The sequence below is a fragment of the Tasmannia lanceolata genome, unplaced genomic scaffold, assembly GCF_043159265.1.
Source record: "Tasmannia lanceolata isolate RefF3 unplaced genomic scaffold, GAP_Taslan_0.1 ptg000013l, whole genome shotgun sequence".
Classification (NCBI taxonomy): Eukaryota; Viridiplantae; Streptophyta; class Magnoliopsida; order Canellales; family Winteraceae; genus Tasmannia; species Tasmannia lanceolata.
In genome coordinates, this window is record NW_027518690.1 from 49,099,980 (window position 1) to 49,117,050 (window position 17,071).

The 17,071-nt window shown below is 39.0% G+C and overlaps 2 protein-coding genes across 4 annotated transcripts; one reads left to right on the top strand and one right to left on the bottom strand.

Annotated features, from left to right (window-relative positions):
• Nucleotides 1-2,218: 2,218 nt before the first annotated feature.
• LOC143890431 (myosin heavy chain-like protein) lies at nt 2,219-9,202 on the top strand. Its single transcript, XM_077395109.1, has 6 exons — nt 2,219-2,363; nt 2,463-2,570; nt 3,017-3,273; nt 7,121-7,436; nt 8,436-8,494; nt 8,923-9,202. Exons 3-6 carry the CDS (start codon nt 3,042-3,044, stop codon nt 8,952-8,954), a joined length of 639 nt encoding a protein of 212 aa, XP_077251224.1. The 5' UTR covers nt 2,219-2,363; nt 2,463-2,570; nt 3,017-3,041; the 3' UTR covers nt 8,955-9,202.
• A 1,353-nt stretch (nt 9,203-10,555) lies between these two features.
• LOC143890432 (Leucine-rich repeat protein kinase family protein) lies at nt 10,556-16,106 on the bottom strand. Of its 3 annotated transcripts, none has more exons than XM_077395111.1 (3): nt 14,192-16,106; nt 11,287-11,936; nt 10,556-10,905 (listed from the first exon to the last, which is right to left on the bottom strand). In XM_077395111.1, exons 1-2 carry the CDS (start codon nt 15,429-15,431, stop codon nt 11,302-11,304), a joined length of 1,875 nt encoding a protein of 624 aa, XP_077251226.1. In that variant the 5' UTR covers nt 15,432-16,106; the 3' UTR covers nt 10,556-10,905; nt 11,287-11,301. The 3 variants fall into 3 exon arrangements, 2 of the variants coding, with proteins under 2 accessions (XP_077251226.1, XP_077251225.1); XR_013255186.1 differs by lacking the exon at nt 10,556-10,905 and adding an exon at nt 10,928-11,116 and having other exon boundaries at nt 11,202-11,936; nt 14,192-16,104; XM_077395110.1 differs by lacking the exon at nt 10,556-10,905 and having other exon boundaries at nt 11,155-11,936; nt 14,192-16,104.
• Between the last annotated feature and the right edge of the window lie 965 nt (nt 16,107-17,071).

Below are 17,071 nucleotides of genomic sequence, written 5' to 3' on the forward strand. Positions count from 1 at the left end.
TTGAAGTGTCAGCCAAATCATAGCCTTCTTGGAAGGAAGGTCTATTGATATCTTGGGTTTGCATTCACTGTTCACAATTCGAATCACATGGAGATAATATAAATGGAAGAAGAGATTATGTTACAAAACTACTCCTATATAAAGAAAGGGTGACGATAAATTCTCACCCCTTTTAACATGAATTGTGGCAGACTTTAGCTCTTTTTGAGGTCAATTAACGTTAAAAGGGATGTGATTTATCCTTCAGCGGGTGCGAATTTATCATCGCCCTAAAAAATGATAGAAGTTATATGTTGATGTGTAGAGTCTGTTCTTCTGGATGCGGTCATCTATACAGACTTCTCCCACAAACTTTTTTATTACAGTTACTTCCAGCAATAATTTCCAATTTGAATTTGAATAAAACATGTCATAACTACTAGACACTTGCCATTTGAATTTTGAACAAAACCCATCACAATTGCTTCAACTTCTCCTTTGGATTCTGAATAAAACTTGACATAACTGTAACCTCTGATTTGAATAAGAATTTCTAAACCTCACCAGCTCTGAAAATAACCACAAGCATTAATATGCTACAGACCTTATGGATAACATTTATTCAGCTACATAAAGCTTTCTTAGCCGCATGAATTTCAAAAATGGGTGTAAAGTCGAAACAGCTACTATTCTTCACATTTTTTAAATCATCTGCAGACAAAAAACATAGAAGTGCTCTGGAAAAGGGTTAAAGAACACACCCTTCAACCCTTTAAAAAAGGGCTTAAAATTTGTTTTACGCCCATTTTATGTCAAAAGAAACAGAGCCCGATGTAATATGTGCTCCATCATATAAGAACCCGTGACTACATGGGTAAAGCAAAAACAACACATGGGTCATACTGAATGAATAAAATTGCATTAATTACGAAAGAGATGGAATTGTAGGATCATTTTTTTAGTGCCACTAGGGAATATGGGGCTGATGCTGGCCTAAGTGGGGGCCTGCTTAATGTATACACTAGGTGCAAGTGCAACCCGACCTGTTACGGGACATGTTCAAAGAGCCTATCCTAACAGGTTCCATTGCATACTACCAATTAATTTTTCATGGTTGCCAAACATGCCTTGAATGATCCAAACAATTAAATTGTTGTGTCCTGATTTATATAGGCCCATACGTAGGGCTACTGGGATGATTTTGGGGCATGTCCGACCTAGATTGGGGCCCAAGAGATTTTCGATGGTGTAAGCCCTTATAGTCTCGTATTTTTCAAAAAGTGCTGTACGAACCACATCATAGTATAATCCAAACCGTCCATTTGATGGAACACAACATAAATAGAATGTGCTCCAAAAATCATTTCCATAAGATGATCCTAGCCCTCCTCTCATTTCTTACTCTCCGTTAGGTTATTTAATCCTCTCACTTCCTTACCTTTCACCTGCTTGAAAAGTTTTCTGTCATTTACTAGTTTTTTCTTCCCTTTTTTTTTTTTTTTTTGGTAGGTGTTTTTTCTTCCTTGTTACAGCATTATCACACCACTTTAAAGTCTGCCACATAATTCTAGGGGTGTGCATTAATCGCTTAAAACCGAAATAACGGACTGAACCGAATTCGGTCGGTTATTTCTGTTCGGTTAGCAAGTGTAACGGTTCGGTTTCGGGTATGTTTCATTTCAAAGTTCGGATATCGGTTTCGGTTTCGGTTTTTAGCTAAAGATTATTCGGTTTGACCGAAAATCAAATAATGAGAATAGGCTGGGATTATTGGGAATAAGCAAAATACTCGAGACCCTAGGCACGCAGGCTTTTTTCTTATTGGGAAGAAGCAAAACACTCACGACCCTAGGCATTTTTAAATGTTGTCCTCCACTGACACACGCCTGATACATTTCTTCATAAAGTAGCTTAACTTGTTGAGAAAGGCGTAGCACACATCCTCATTAATTGCGATCTCACTCAGTTATGCCCCCCCCTATTTTTCTAAATCCACCCCATTTTGTATCAGAGATGACATGGCCCATTGATTGCTGTTGGGGAAGTGATAAATTCAGCACCTTTTTTATTGGGGATAAGGGAAATGACATACTCAATTTATTCACCCCCTTTTTTAAACTTGGGACATCTGTAAAGAGTAAAAGAAACGAAAGGGGGTTGTCCTGTGTAATAAAAAGGGGGTGATTAACTTAAAACTTAAAACTTAAAACTTAAGTTAAATCTTAGGGTTTTCTTTTCATTTTAATAAAGGGCAGAGAGAGAGAGAGAGAGAGAGAGCTAGGTTTTGCTCCTATCTCTGCCATTACTCGCTGCTCCTCCTCTGACCTCTCAATTCCGGCCAGCTGCTCCTCCTCTGACCTCTCAATTCCGGCCACCTCCTAGCGGTAAGAGAAAGACCTTTTTTCATGGCATATTAGGGTTCCTATATTTTGTAGCTAAACTTGATTTTTTTTCTTATTTGATCTTTCTTATTTCTTTTGTAGGTTGTGATTCCTGTTGTTGGTTTGTTCTTTCTCTCAACTCTAAAGCTTTAAAAGAAGGAGGGTCTGTTCATTATCCACAACCACCTCTCAACGCCTAAGCTTTTGCAGGTTGGTTCTGATTCCTGTAGTTGGTTCTTGCTTCTAGGTTTAATATAAAACTTATCTTGTTTTAAAAGAATGAACCATTATTCGGTTGTAGCCGAGCAACCCGAATCATTTTTCGGTTTTGGTTCGATTCGGTTATTGTATAATTTGGTTGCGGTTTCGGTTACGATATTTGGGTAACCGAAATTTTGCGGTTCGGTTAGTTTTGGTAAAATCGGTTCGGTTTTAATCGAATGAACAGCCCTACATAATTCACATTAAAGGGGTGCGAATTATCCTATAGGGAGTTCGAATTTATCGCCCACCTTTGCTTAATCTTCAATTTAGGCTGGATTTTTTGGGAATACACGAGAATGACTCACCATCTATTTGAGAAAATGGTTCTAGGGTTCGTCTTTTCAACAGTCTCGATAATCAGTATTAACACGCTCTCTTTTTCATCGGGATAGATTAGAAAACAAACCCTAGGGCGTGATGGATCGATTCAAGTCTGTGAGAAGGGTTCAAATCCAGAATCCGAGCAGAGAGGACGATGAAGACGAGAAAAGGATCCGATTAAAAGCTTCGAACAATAACGTGACGGATGATCAAGGGCCTTTCATGGGGGTGAAGGTCCGAAGAAGAGCTTCTCTTCACAGAGATTTCAAAGGGGATTATCTCAATGTTTCTTCCGATCCTTATCTCATTAAGATCTTGGAAAAGCAAGGTATTCCTTCCAAAAGTTAAATTCATATTTTTTTAAAAATTTAATTTGGGAATGAATTGATTTTTAAAAAAAAAATTAATTTACTTTTGTTCCCGCTCCTTCTAGTAAAGTTTTATCTTATGCAAAATTAGGCATCTAAACATGCCCAACTGCAAAAGGATGTTCATATGTTATGATTAAATCGCATAAATCAAATGCTTTGCTCTTACAATAGGTAATGTGTTACGACATTTGGATCATGTGTTACTCCTTAAATTGGCCAACTAGTAGATTCTTAATGTGGTTCTCATTATGAATGTGTGCCTTGATTTCTCATTTCTACCAAAAATGACTATAGAAGTGTGTTGTGCAAGGTCGATAAGGAAAAGAGTTTTTTTTTTTGGAATGGTAAAAGAAGCTTCATTGATAAAACCGAGACCGAGGACATGGAGGAGGTGAATTTAGTCTTGTGTATTTTCTTAATGGTTCTCAATATCGGTGAACGATACCCCAAAAGGCTTTTTCAAAATATTTAGGACCTTCACCAAGTTAATCCATTGTGGCCAATTTCTATTCACCATTATTGCTGGAGCTTTGAGCCAGATGATTGATAAAGCTCCTGGCGGTGGGCTTATTCAGGGTTTCGTATTGAGACCCCTCGGCTGTGGAAATCGCACATTTGCAGTACCTAGATTGAACTTTTCCATCTTGTAAGGCTAGTGAGGAGGTGATGAACCTAAAGGTTGTGATGTGAAATCACACATTTGCAGCACTCAGATGATACTCTTCTACTTTGCGAGGCTAGTGAAGAGAAGGTGATGAACCTTAAGGCGGTGCTGTGTGGTTATGAAGTGATAATTAGTCAAAGAGTCAACTTCTCCAAGTAATCTGTTATGGGGGTGTGGTTGGATAGGAGGGGGTTGGACGACTTTGCTCTCATCCTAGCTTGTAGGCATGCAGCTATTCCTAACTTGTACTTGGGCTTTCCATTGTGCATAGGGTGATCTCATAAGAGTGTGTGGGATCCAATGATCGAGCGAGTGGAGAGGAAGTGATCTCCTTGGAAAAAGTTGCACTTTTCTTTGGGGGTCATATCCCTCTTATTAAGTGTGTGGTTGCCGGTATGCAGTCTACTTTATGTCCCTCTTTCAATGACTTATTAGTGTGAGAGATTGGAGATTGGAAGGCTGCATAAGAATTTTCTATAGAATAATCAATAATGAGGAACCAGAAAATATCATTTAGTTAGCTGGGGTGGTCCGTAAGCCAAAGATGGTGAGCGACTTGGCATTTAGAAGCCTTAGAGTGATGAACTCAGCTATTCTGAGAAAGAGATTGTTGTGCTTTGGTGAGGAGCATTCTCATTTGTGGAAGGATGTGGTCGTGAAATATGTGATCGAGTGGAGAGCTTTTCCTTTTGGCCATCGTAACTCGGGAGTCACAAATTGGTTCATGGGCATATTCTTGTTGGCCTGGAGAGGTAGGTGTCTTTGGCATTTGGCCTTGGTTGCAATGTTTTGGCTGGCATGTAAGGAGAGGAATAGGAAGATCTTTAATGCTCCGTCTGGTTGCCGGAATTTTTTTGGTTCTTGGGACTTTTGTGGAATTTTCGCAGGAAACCCACGTTTGGTTGCTGGGCCCAAAATAATCCCAGGAACCAAAATAACCCCGCACGAAACCCTACCCTGGAAAAAAAAAATACTCCCAGGAACCAAAAATAAGCTTGCAAAAGAATTTTGTTCTTCCCAACAGTTCAAGCAACCAAACAAAGCATTTTTTTCCCACCATAGTCCGGTCAACCAAACATGGGATTTTTATTTTACCGGGATACTTCCAGGGAGTCTTTTTTTCCACCAATCTCCCAAGGAGTTTTTTGTTCCACAACAATCCCAAGAACCAAAAAAATTCCGGCAACCAAACGGAGTTTGGATCTTCGAGATCGGCTTGTGCCATTTGTCATGCTATCTTCTCTACGGCCAGATATCGGTGGGGTTAAGAGAGTGTAGTGGTGTATTAGAGTCTTCTCTCATGTTTGCTTGGTATGTTATTCTCGAGTTACACATTGTCGAATCATCCATCTCCTCGTCGGTCTTCGCCTCCCCTGGGGTTTCTTCCTGAGCATATTGATGAGATGATTGGTTCATGGGCCCTCTTGGCTCCGAGAGGTAGGTGTCTTTGGCAGCTGGTCTTGGTTGCAATGTTGTGGTGGGTATGGAATGAGAAGAATAGGAGGATCATTAAGGGATCTTTGAGATCGACACATGCTATTTGTCACATTATTTTCCTATGGTTAGATGGTGGTGAGGTTAGACGAATTTAGTGGTGTATCAGAGTCTTCTCTCATGTTTGATTGGGATAGTTGTGTGAGTTACACATCATCAGATAGTCCATCTTCTCCTCAATGATCATTTGCCATAGATGATCTCTCTCAACACCGAATCTCCAGATTTACTTACCAAGAAGGGTGTTATTTATCAATCTCAACCTCCTGATGCCAAGACCACCATGCTTAGGACAACACACCTTGTCCCAATTAATTGGGTGATATTTCCTGCAATCTACATATCGTTCCATTGGAAGTTTCTCTAAATAAGCTCACTTCTATCATCAACATTGCACGAACAAAAAAAATGGACATAAAATCAATTGTGAGATCGAATAGAACAACTTTCACGAGACTTATTTGCCCGCCTAGTGAGCGAAGTCATTTTTTTCCAATTGATCAATTTTCTCTGCACCCTCTCGAGTACAAAGTCCGACAAGCTTATAGGGGATCTCCCCACACACACCAGAAGCCCTAGATACGAAGTTATAATCGTTCCACTCCATTGTCCAATCATCCTAGCAAACTCGTAACTCCTCCCCATCCAAGCGAACACCCATCACAATTGATTTGGAAAAAAATTTATCCTTTGACCAAAAATGGCCTCATAGCATTCACAAAACCATTTCATCACTACTAAAGACTAGGGTGTCATCAACACACTACAGATGAGTAATTTCCACCTCCGATTGACCAATCTTAAAGCCTTCAATCAAACCACAATGACGATCCTTGTCGAACATCCTATTCATGGCCTCAACCATAATTGAAAAGAAAAAAGGGGTTAATTGGTCACCTCGGCAATGGTCTCTAGTCATCTTAAAGAAGTCACTTAAAGATCCATTAACCAAAACTGAGCACCAATTCGAAGAAACACAATTTCTTATCAAACCTCTCCATCTATTGCCAAAACCCATTTTTGCCCATCAAAAGGTCAATGCATTGTCATTCATCCATATCGTAAGCTTTTTCCATATCAACTTTACAAATGATTCCATGCCTCCTATTCATATAGTAGAAATCAATAAGGACTCCATCCAAAATTTGTCTTTCCCTGAGTAAACTCACTTCAAGTGTTGTTAATGATCTCTCCCATCAGACCATGCAATCTATCAGCTAGCACTTTTGCCAAGATCTTTTTAATGCTTCCCACCAAGCTAATAAGTCGAAAGTCAGGCAAACTTTCCACCCTATAATTTTTTGGAATGAGAAATGAAAGCAGTCCGAGTCTCCTTTTCTAATTTTGTCCTCTGAAGAAGTCATCAAAGACAGCCATTAAATCACCTTTAATACTATCATAGAATTAATGAAAAAAAAATGCGTTGGAAAAGCCATAATGTCTCGGAGCTTTGTCACCCTTCAAGGAAAAAGCAACCTTTGCACCTTATCTTTACTAAAAACACTCTCCAAGTTGTTCCTGTAAGTACAATCCAACTGACTGAATTCAAGATTCTTAAGAAGCGGGAAAAAGTACCTAAACATTGCATGTATAAAGAAGTACCTTCTTCTTTTGGGCTTATATACCTTCATCTTCTACTTCTACAGGTGACCGGCAAGTTCTGTTTGCGGATAAAATCCTGAAGTTCACTGGATCGGGGAAGATGAAGCGACGTACTCTCTTAATTACAGATTTTGCTATTTATATTATAGACCCAGAAACTAATGCACTTAAACGGAGAATAGCACTTGCCGCGGTTGATAAGTTGTGTTTGAGTGAACTGAGTGATAATTTCTTTGCAATTATTGTTCCGACTGAGTACGACTGCCTTATGGCCAGCACCAGGAAAACAGAGATTGTTACTGTACTAGCAGAAGCTACAAAGAGCGCATCTGGTGAACTCGAGGTTGCTTTCTCCAACAGGTACATGTCCCTGTTAATGTCACTATTTGCTTCATGTCTCTAAACTTATCGTAAATGATGTGTCATTTTGTGATAAATCTATAAAATATAAAAGGTTCATTAAATATAATTCTAAGTTATATTGTGTATAATTGATTTTCAGAGGAAAGGGTTTATCAAAGTCTTTCAAAAGAGAGCTAAATTTGGAGGCTAAGCAGCTGGGGGTGAATCTCTCCTTCCTCGGAAGCTTAAGAGATCTCGCTTAAAATAAGAAATGCCACCTTTCATGGCCAATAAATGATTTTCGGGACGCGTTCCTCCCCCAGCCGACTTAATTTTTTTCTTAGATTTGGAGATATAAATCTATATATAATATAAAAAGTTCATTAAATATAATTCTAAGTTATATTGTGTATAATTGAAGATAAGGTTTTAGCTATTACATCTGTCTATTTAGTGTCGAATGTGAAAAAATCATTAAGTATAAATCTAAGAATTCTAAAGTCTAAAGTGTGCAAATCCAAAACCCTTGGATTACAGACCCTTAAGTAATCATTCTTAAGATGCAATCGCCACAAATGCTGTTTTTTCCCGAAGCCTATCTTTTTATTTTCAAAATTAGCCCGTCTGTTATCTTTCAAAAAAAAAATAAAAATTCACCCGTCTTTTAGATTTCAAATTTCCAACCTTCTTTAAGTACTTAGATTGCAAATCAGGAATCTTGTTTTTACCATTTTCGTTTTTTTAATGGTACCATTTTGGTTCCATATGATCTTGTGCATCACAGATTTGATGCATGTCTTTTTTCTAGTTATACTAAAATAGAACGTAGCTGCATCCCTCTCGAGTGAGATAATTTCTTCTTTATTTCTCATTGTAGTTAAAATTAATGGATGACATATGAGCTAAATGTTTCATCAATAAAACCTCACCCTCTTCTACTGACTATCAGTGTCAAGTGTCTAGGATACTTTGATCTCCTTTTATTTATAAGGATCACAATTTTGCGAAATTATACAGGTTTGAATACAATGCTGCTGCTGCAATGGTCAAGGAAGTTCAGTTTGAGGAAGTTGAAGGTCCATTCATCTTACCTTTCTTTTACCATTCTTATTTCTCAAGAAATTTGTCGGCCATGGTTAAAAAAAACAGAACAAAAAAATTTGTGGAAATTTGTGGATGATTCATGGGTCCATTATGAATGGGCCATGGTAAAAAAAGAACAGAACAAAAAAATCACAGAATTGGATCATACACAGCATGTTCAAATGGAAGGGTAAAATTAAAATGGGCAACGGTACAACTTCAATGGGCGTAAAGATGAACAGTCAGATCAATTCAACTTTTATATCGCAGCCCATTGGATGAATTATCGGTCTTATCAGTCTAGGTGGAGATTGAGGCTGTATATTCATAATACAACACTGCAAGATGAAAAAGGGTCCTTTTTTTAAATTTCATTGATAAATATTTGTGAAGTTTAACATTTTAATATTATTGAACGCAGGAGGCGTTAAAACGAGGATCGTGAACAAGTGAATTCACAGCAGGGTTTGAGCTGGAGTTGTGATTTTGAGTTTTGCACCGTCTAATTTCTTTGTATGTTGATTGTTTGTGGTATATTCTTTCAGGGTCTCATTTCCCCAAAACGTAATCTTTCTTTTCAGTTCCTTTTTTCTCTTTCAAATGTACCAATTTACAAGACCTGGACACATTGCTGGAATGTTTTTCAAGGCCATGTACTTAACACTTGTCTTCTCTTTCAAATGTACCAATGGGTTTTACAAGACCTGGACGCATTGCTACTGATATGCACAATACAAGAAGCCCTCATTTACACTAGAATTTGAACAAGGGATCCTGATTGTGGGGTTTCAGTCTTCTTTTGGGGTTGGATATGTCTACCAATAGATAAGACACAGCATTTGGTATGTCTACTATTCATTGTGATCACATTTATACATTGATCTGTATATCACCCTTAACAATGAACCAAAAATAATCTGTTTGTCCCATCATATGTGAACAATGTAACAAAACTGGTGGTCTAACCTCCATCGCATCGGATCTCCCTATGGGTAAACATCAACCATTTAGGCCCTGTTTGTTTTGGATTTTGAGAACCGATTGTGAGTCCAAAACTGATTATTGGGCGCAAAATTAAACGTAAATTCGAGTTCAATAATCTTTTTTGGACTCACATGGTTTTCAAAATCCAAAAACAGATGGGGCCTAAACGTAAATTTGAGTCCAATAATCATTTTTGGACTCACATGGTTCTCTCAAAATCCAAAAACAGATGGACCTAAATGTAAATTTTAGTCCAATAATCATTTTTGGACTCACAATTTGTTATCAAAATCTAAAACAAACTGGGCCTTACTTCTGAGTCCAATAATCATTTTTGGACTCACGTGGTTCTCAAAATCCAAAAGCAAATGGGGCCTAAACGTAAATTTGAGCCAGATAATCATTTTTGGACTCACAATTCGTTATCAAAATCCAATTTGAGTCCTGAACGTAAATTTGAGTCAAATTATCATTTTTGGACTCACAATGCGTTATCAAAATCCAATTCGAGTCCAATAGCCTTGGTGCAACGGTAAAGTTGCTCCATTGTGACCTGCTGGTCACGGAATCAGCCCCCTCTGTACACTAGGGCGTACATCTAGCCCTCCCTCGGCCCTGCAATGGTGGGAGCCTCGGGCACTGGGCTGCCCTTTTTTTTAATTCGTTATCAAAATCCAAAATGAACAGGGCGTTACTGAGATTGTAAAAAAAAAAAAAACGGTTACATGGCAGAAGCCACCCACTAAAAGCCCAGTATTGTGGGGGTCTGATAGGGAGCTTTTTAGGGCCCTGGTCTATCCGTGGTGGGCCTAGCACATCCAAGCCTTGGTGCCATTGATCATTATGTCTTCAGCAAGTCCCAAACTCTGTGGCCATAATGATCAATGTTAAAACTATTGAGTCTCTTTAGGGCACATTTGTTTTCCTGGATTATTAGCTTACACAAAGGTGAGGAAGGGTGGAAGAGGGATTTGTTTTCTTGTAATATGAGAGGGACTAATGAGTAGAGGATAAGAAAAGGCTGAAGATCCAGGAAACAAAAAACTCTGCTTAAAATCCAGGAAATCCAAATATATTGAAAAAAAGGCTGTGAAAACTAAAGATGCAGTAAACCATACTTCCATTTCTTTCATGTATGGTAGATATGTTGTGAATAAAAACCACATCAGTTTTTTTACAAATTTGTTCTGAATTCTGACCTTTGTAACTATGCCCAAGAGTATCCCAACGGCCTGTTTTCTCTCTGGGTTGAACAATTTGTTTTTCCCAGAATTCTACTTCAAAGACGCATGTAGAGATCCCTCTCCAACATTCAACAGAAAACATAGGTTCAGAAGAGGCACAATTCTACTCTAGAGTGAATACGCGAGGATATTTCATTTTTTTTTCCCTCTTCCCAATCTTTCTTTCTTGTACCATCCTTGTAAACACAAGAGAGAGAATGAGAGAACATATCATTGCATTATTTCAAATCATTCACGGACAAATCGGTACATAGTAAAATCATACTCGCCGCAAAGAAAAAGAAAAGAAAAGATGAAAAGAACCCAAACACAGAAAACATACATATACACAAGAGTTTTTATATGATGGCAGACCGGGTAATCTACAAAGGCTAGGTGGCAAACCACCTAGCCCTTGATTTTTGATCGGGTCAAAACACCTTTTTTGAGTGTTTTGACCAGATCAAAAATCAAGGGCTAGGTGGTTTGCCGCCTAGCCCTTGCTATTTTGACGGCCGGGCATCATATAAATTCTCTACACACAACATATAAATCACACCAGAGTAATTGTGGCTTACTGTGGAAGTGGGGAATCAATCACTTGCCTGAACTGGAGGTGTTTGGCCACTTGATTCTGCTTCAGATGAAGTACGATTTCCAGTCTCAACCCGCCTCACTTCCTCAATCATCTTCACAACCTCTTCTATTTTCGGCCTCTGCTCCGGCATTCTCACAACACACGCCATCGCTATCTGCAGCATTTCGACCATCTCTTCCTCAATGTTGGGATATCTCATCAGCTCAATATCAAACACTTCTGCTGTCCACTCCTCACGGACTATGGACTGAACCCAACGGACCAAGTGCACCACTTCTTTGCCTCCCAATGCATCTAAGGGAGACTTTCCTGTGAGAAGCTCAAGAAGCAACACCCCAAAACTGTAGACATCTGATGGCTGTGATGATTTCCGTGTGTCGATCACCTCTGGAGCCCGGTATCCGTGTGTCCGAGACAGGGGTATTGTTGTGTTCATCAAGGTTGTTAGGCCGAGATCTGATACACAACCATAGTGTTGGGCATTGAGGAAGATGTTGGAAGATTTGATATTCCCGTGGATGAGTTTTCCTGCATTCTCTGTGTGGATGCGTGCAATGCCTCTTGCAGTTCCCACAGCGATCCTCAGCCTGGTGTCCCAATCTAGAGGAGTCCTATGCTCACCTCTTTTTCCTGCAAGATTAAGAATGTTAAGCAATGTATCAAGGTATGAAATAATCATTGAACACACACACATACATATACATATATAAACACGTGTGTGGGTGTATGATTGGATGTTGATAGTGTTGGAATATGAATATGTGAGATCTCACATAGATACTACCATTGGATTGATTAGGTGGTATATGAGGTAGGTAGGCTAGATTAGGCAACTACTTTAGATTAGGATTATCTTTTCACCATTCTTATTTCTCTAATTATCTCCTCTTTTTTTTTTGAGAAAGATACCATTGATTCATTCTCTAATTATCTCCTAACGGATCTATCTAAGCATTGATTATAGTTAATTGTATTCATCCAAGATTAATATTCCAACTCCTACTCAGATAGCATCTTGAGTATTGTAACAGGAGTTAAAAGCTAATTAAAAGTGTAAATCAGAGTAGTGCCATTATCATAATATTGCAGATATTAGCTGTTTTCAAAATATTACATATATTGGTGCGACCAATTTTTTATTATACGACAAACTCACCTTGTTTTACATTTCTTTGATTGACTGTTGTGAGCTTTTTTGGAATTGTAAGACACATGTAAGTTCGTCCCATTATCAAAACATGGTTGAGTAGGAAGAAGACTGATATCCTCTTCAGTACCATAAAAGAGGACTGATCTTGGACTTAACGCAGATAACCACATAGAAGATGTTAATTCTATACTGCATGTTTCATATTTATCAGCGATCCATGTGAATGAAATTAATGATATTTGTAACAATAGAAGGCCATACACCAGGGGCGGAGCCAGGAATTTACACTTGGGAGAGGTGGCGGGGCGGGGGGTAAACTAATTTACACTTGCCTGCATTGGTCATAGGGGGACTGTGGCCTCTAAACTAGCTATGCATGCATGTACGGCCATGCACCATAGAAAGGATTTTGCAAGTCATTTGGGGGAGGGGGGGCATGGCCCTCCTCATGCTACATGTGCCTCCGACCTTGCCATACACCAATTGAGATGAGTAATCCCGATGCTTCTTATTAGATATGATCAAGATATTAAGGTGTTAGTCATGATAATCCTCTTTGACCATTAATGATAAGTTTGGTCTTATAATCAATGATTGTCCAAGTGAAAAAATGTAAGACTAAAATGAGCTACCGTTGATTATGCGCCCATAAAGGTCTAGATTGAAGAAGAGGTTGAAATTACCATGGATAACAATGATCTGAAAGTGATTATAGAGCTAAACGGGTACTTAGTACACCTAATTAATTGGACATGGATGGATTAGTGTATGTCAACCACATTAGGTTACGGTGCTTATCTAATAAAGCTAACCTAATTTGATAAGGCTTAGAGAGCTCATCTGTCAACGACAGGCAGATTAACACGAGGCCTCTACTTATATGGCATTGTCCCTCCTATCATCGATCGACTAAGGAAGATCTAGCCCCATTGCAAGATCAATTCAATCAGAGAGATGTAATGGAAGATCCAAAGCCTTGATTTATCATCAAAACATACGATGACTGAAAGAGGTGAGTTTTTGTGAATCTGATTTTGGTTTTGTATTCTAGATTAACTATATAGTTTTGATAACAAAATAATGCGTAGATATATCTAATAAATAAACTGTGGTTATAGATGTGAGAATATAAAGTGCCAGACCATTAATCAGTTCAACATAAGATATTTGATCAAGTTCTTAGATGTTCAACAAACAACAAGATGCTTTTGGTCATTTCCTTGTAATTCAAGAACAGCTACCTTTCATTCAACAAGAACAACTATCAGGAAACTAAAAGCTTGTAACAAAAAAATATCAGTTAAAAGTTAAAAATTCAACAGTAAATGCAAGCACCAAAAAACCAAGGGATCAAGTAACAACACCTGAGAGCTATAGTATTAATACAGACATTCAAGGGTTAAAACCCAAGGCCTTGTTTGTTTTGGATTTTGAGTACCGATTGCGAGTACAAAAGTAACAAAACTGATTATGGGACTCAAAATTACATTGAGGCCCTCTTTGTTTTGGATTTCGAAGATCGATTGTGAGTCCAAAACTTATTCTTGGCCTCAAAATTAAACCCAAATTTGAGATTAAGCCCAAATTTGAGTGCAATAATCAGTTTTGGACACACAATGGATTCTCAAAATTCAACAAGAACAGCAAATTAGAGCAAAATCCTAACTTTTCATTTAAAAAAGAACAGAGCTACCAAAACAGTTAAGAAAACAGAACAACGTAAGGAGTATCATACCATGTAACAAGGAGAAGACGCTCCCCTGGCTGTAGTAATCATAGACCATGAGCTTCTCATCCTTGGAATAGTAATACGCTCTCATCTCAACCACATTCTCATGCCTAATTCTTCCCACCATCTCCATTTGCTGCTCAAACTCCCTCTTCCCCACACCCACCTCTTTCAATCTCTTCACCACTACTGTAGTCCCATCCTCCAGAACCGCCTTATACGCTGTCCCAAACGTCCCCTTCCCAAGCACCTCAGCTGAAGCCCTCAACAAATCCTCCAAATCAAATGCATATCGACACCCCTCAAAAAACACAATCCTATTATTCTCCTCATCCCTCCCCGCCCCCACTTTCTCCGGCGATCTCTCGCCCTTCTGCAACTTACCAGAAACCCCATTTTTATCTCTCCTTTTCGACCAACAAACAAGCAGCAGAATCGCGGAAATAACAAAAATTACAGCGCAACCTCCTACAATAATTCCCAATATCGCCGATTGGGCGAGCTTTCGAGTCTTTCTCGAGGTTGACAATGGCGAAGGTGAATTAGGGTTAACAGGGGAATGTGGTGGCGAAGAACCGTCTAAAAAGGAGAGATTTTGGTTACCGGAAAAAGATGAATTTGGAAACCTCCGGAGAGATTCCGGCACTGTTCCGGTGAGATTGTTGTTAGCTAGGTTAAGTTGCTTTAAATTAGGGAGTTTGAGATCGGGGATTTTGCCTGAAAAAGAGTTTTGAGCGAGATTCAAAGACGTGAGTTGAGTTAGATCTGAGATCGATGAAGGAATGTTGCCATTAAAGGCATTGAAAGATACATCAAGAACGGAGAGATTTTTCCATACAGAGAAATCTGAAGGCAAAGGACCGGAAAAGTTGTTGAATTGGAGATAGAGAAGAGTTAGGGTTTTGAGTTGAGAAAAGTCCCAAGGGAAAGGGCCAGTTAGACCGTTGGATCTGAGGCTCAAGATCTGAAGAGCAGATAGACGGCTGATAGTGTTTGGAGGGATCTGACCGTTCAATCTGACTCCAGGTAAACGAACGGCTATGATTCGAGTATGATCAGAGTTACAGGTCACTCCGGTCCAGTTTTGACAAACAGGAGAGTCCGAATTCCAGTTCAGATAGCGTCCGTGAGGGAGATTTTCTACAAAATCGAGCAAAGCTCGTTTATCTTGGACCGGATCCGAGATCGAAGGTGTGAAAAGAGATCCGAGCAAGAAAATGGCAGCGAAAAAGACTGAAATATCCATTTTTCTTTGGATCTGCTTATTTTCTCTGAAAATCACAGGGAAAATTGCGTTTTTTTTAATATTTCGTCGTTTCTGTGAGATCAAGATCCATTTTCTCTGAAAGATACTGTAAAAATTATCATTTTCTAGACAGCACTGGTTCAAAAACGAGGCATTGCTGAAATTATCTGCTAAATATCAATCCGTTTCGGTAAAGAAGAGTGATTTCTCGCTTTGAATTTGAAATGAGTAACATATCGAGAAATTTTCTTCTGTGTTTTTCTTCTTTTCTTTTACTTTTTCTGATTTCGGAATCTAACTATTTTTGAAGAACAGCAAAGCTCACCTGATTTTGTAGATTTCAAGAAATAAGCTATTTTTTTCTTCCAGCTTCGTCAAAGATCGAGCTCCAGTACTAAAAAAAAAAAGAAAGAAGAAAAAGAACAAGGATCGCAAATCCCGAAGCCTCTTCGAATTTTTTTTTCCCGATTCCAGATCGTTAAAGAATAATCAGAAAAACAGAATGCATTTCCTTTTAATTGGAATCGTAACGTATTTGATTATTTATCTGACAAGTTTTTGCTTGGAAGAAAAGGATTCGAATTCAGGAAAGACTCATTCATAAGATAATTTTAGATGAGAATTCAAAGGAAAATTAGTTTTCTGCAGAAGCAAAGTCTGCAGTTGCATGTGAGAAAGGAGTGAAAATATGGAAAGAAACCTGGAAGTGGAATCCCTGCATTTCCGCCATTAAAAGCTTTTCTTCAACTGCTACCAAACCACTCCCATATGGCCTTTTAACGACAGGTTAAAACGGTAGGCAGTGTCCAAAGGGCCCGAAATCTCTCTCCTAATTATATTAGGGCGATGATATTTTCACCCCTCCAGTACGCATTCGCCCCCCTTTTAACGTGATTTGACAAGTTAAAGTTGCCCACTGTTCACGTTACAAGGGGGCGAATGCGTACTGCAGAGGGGTGAAAATATCATCTCCCTTATATTGGACACAGAAGCATGTATTTTCTTGAACATAAAGTCGTTTATACTCGAAGACTAACAAAAGGGTGGAAATATAAAAATACCAAATGCTTGGAATTTTAAAATTTTTTCGGGAACCTAAGAGAGTTGATTTTTTTCGCCTCTCTGTAGGATAATGCGCTACCCTTGAAATGTGGGCAGACTTTAACGATTTCTGACGTCAAATCACGTTACAGGGGAGGGCATTATCTTACTTGGGGCGAAAAAATCATCGCCGATGCAACGAAGTAAAACAACACGAGCAAGCGTGGGGAGAGTCTGGGTGGTCGACCACTCCCAACGCGCCACGGATCCGGTCAAATTATTGATGACGAACGTGGGGTGTAGCCGTGTAGGGAGTGGGATATACCGGCAGATAGCAGTAGGGTCCACTTGATACAGGCAATTGATACCGTCGGTCGCGGATATTTAGCGAGAAATCTCCTGGATTTCGTTTGGACATATTTGTCTGTGGTTAAGCTACGGAATAATCCTGTGCGAGTCTTGTCGTCCGCCGGAAAATGTCAAATCAATAGGTTCCCCTCGTGGGCCCCATAATAATCGGGAAGTAAGTACTGTCTAAGTAGTGGCGGCAAAATGGACAATTAAAAGATCAAGAGTCCAAATGAACGGTGAAGATTTTC

What these genes read in the sequence shown, in the direction of transcription:
- LOC143890432 (XM_077395111.1), bottom strand. Translation starts at nt 15,431, where the DNA reads ATGGATATTTCAGTCTTTTTCGCTGCCATTTTCTTGCTCGGATCTCTT. An exon ending in CGTCTTCTCCTTGTTACATG is followed by an intron (nt 11,937 to 14,191) that starts GTATGATACTCC and finishes TTAATCTTGCAG; the next exon opens with GAAAAAGAGGTGAGCATAGG.
- LOC143890431 (XM_077395109.1), top strand. Translation starts at nt 3,042, where the DNA reads ATGGATCGATTCAAGTCTGTGAGAAGGGTTCAAATCCAGAATCCGAGC. An exon ending in TAAGATCTTGGAAAAGCAAG is followed by an intron (nt 3,274 to 7,120) that starts GTATTCCTTCCA and finishes CTACTTCTACAG; the next exon opens with GTGACCGGCAAGTTCTGTTT. An exon ending in TCAGTTTGAGGAAGTTGAAG is followed by an intron (nt 8,495 to 8,922) that starts GTCCATTCATCT and finishes TATTGAACGCAG; the next exon opens with GAGGCGTTAAAACGAGGATC.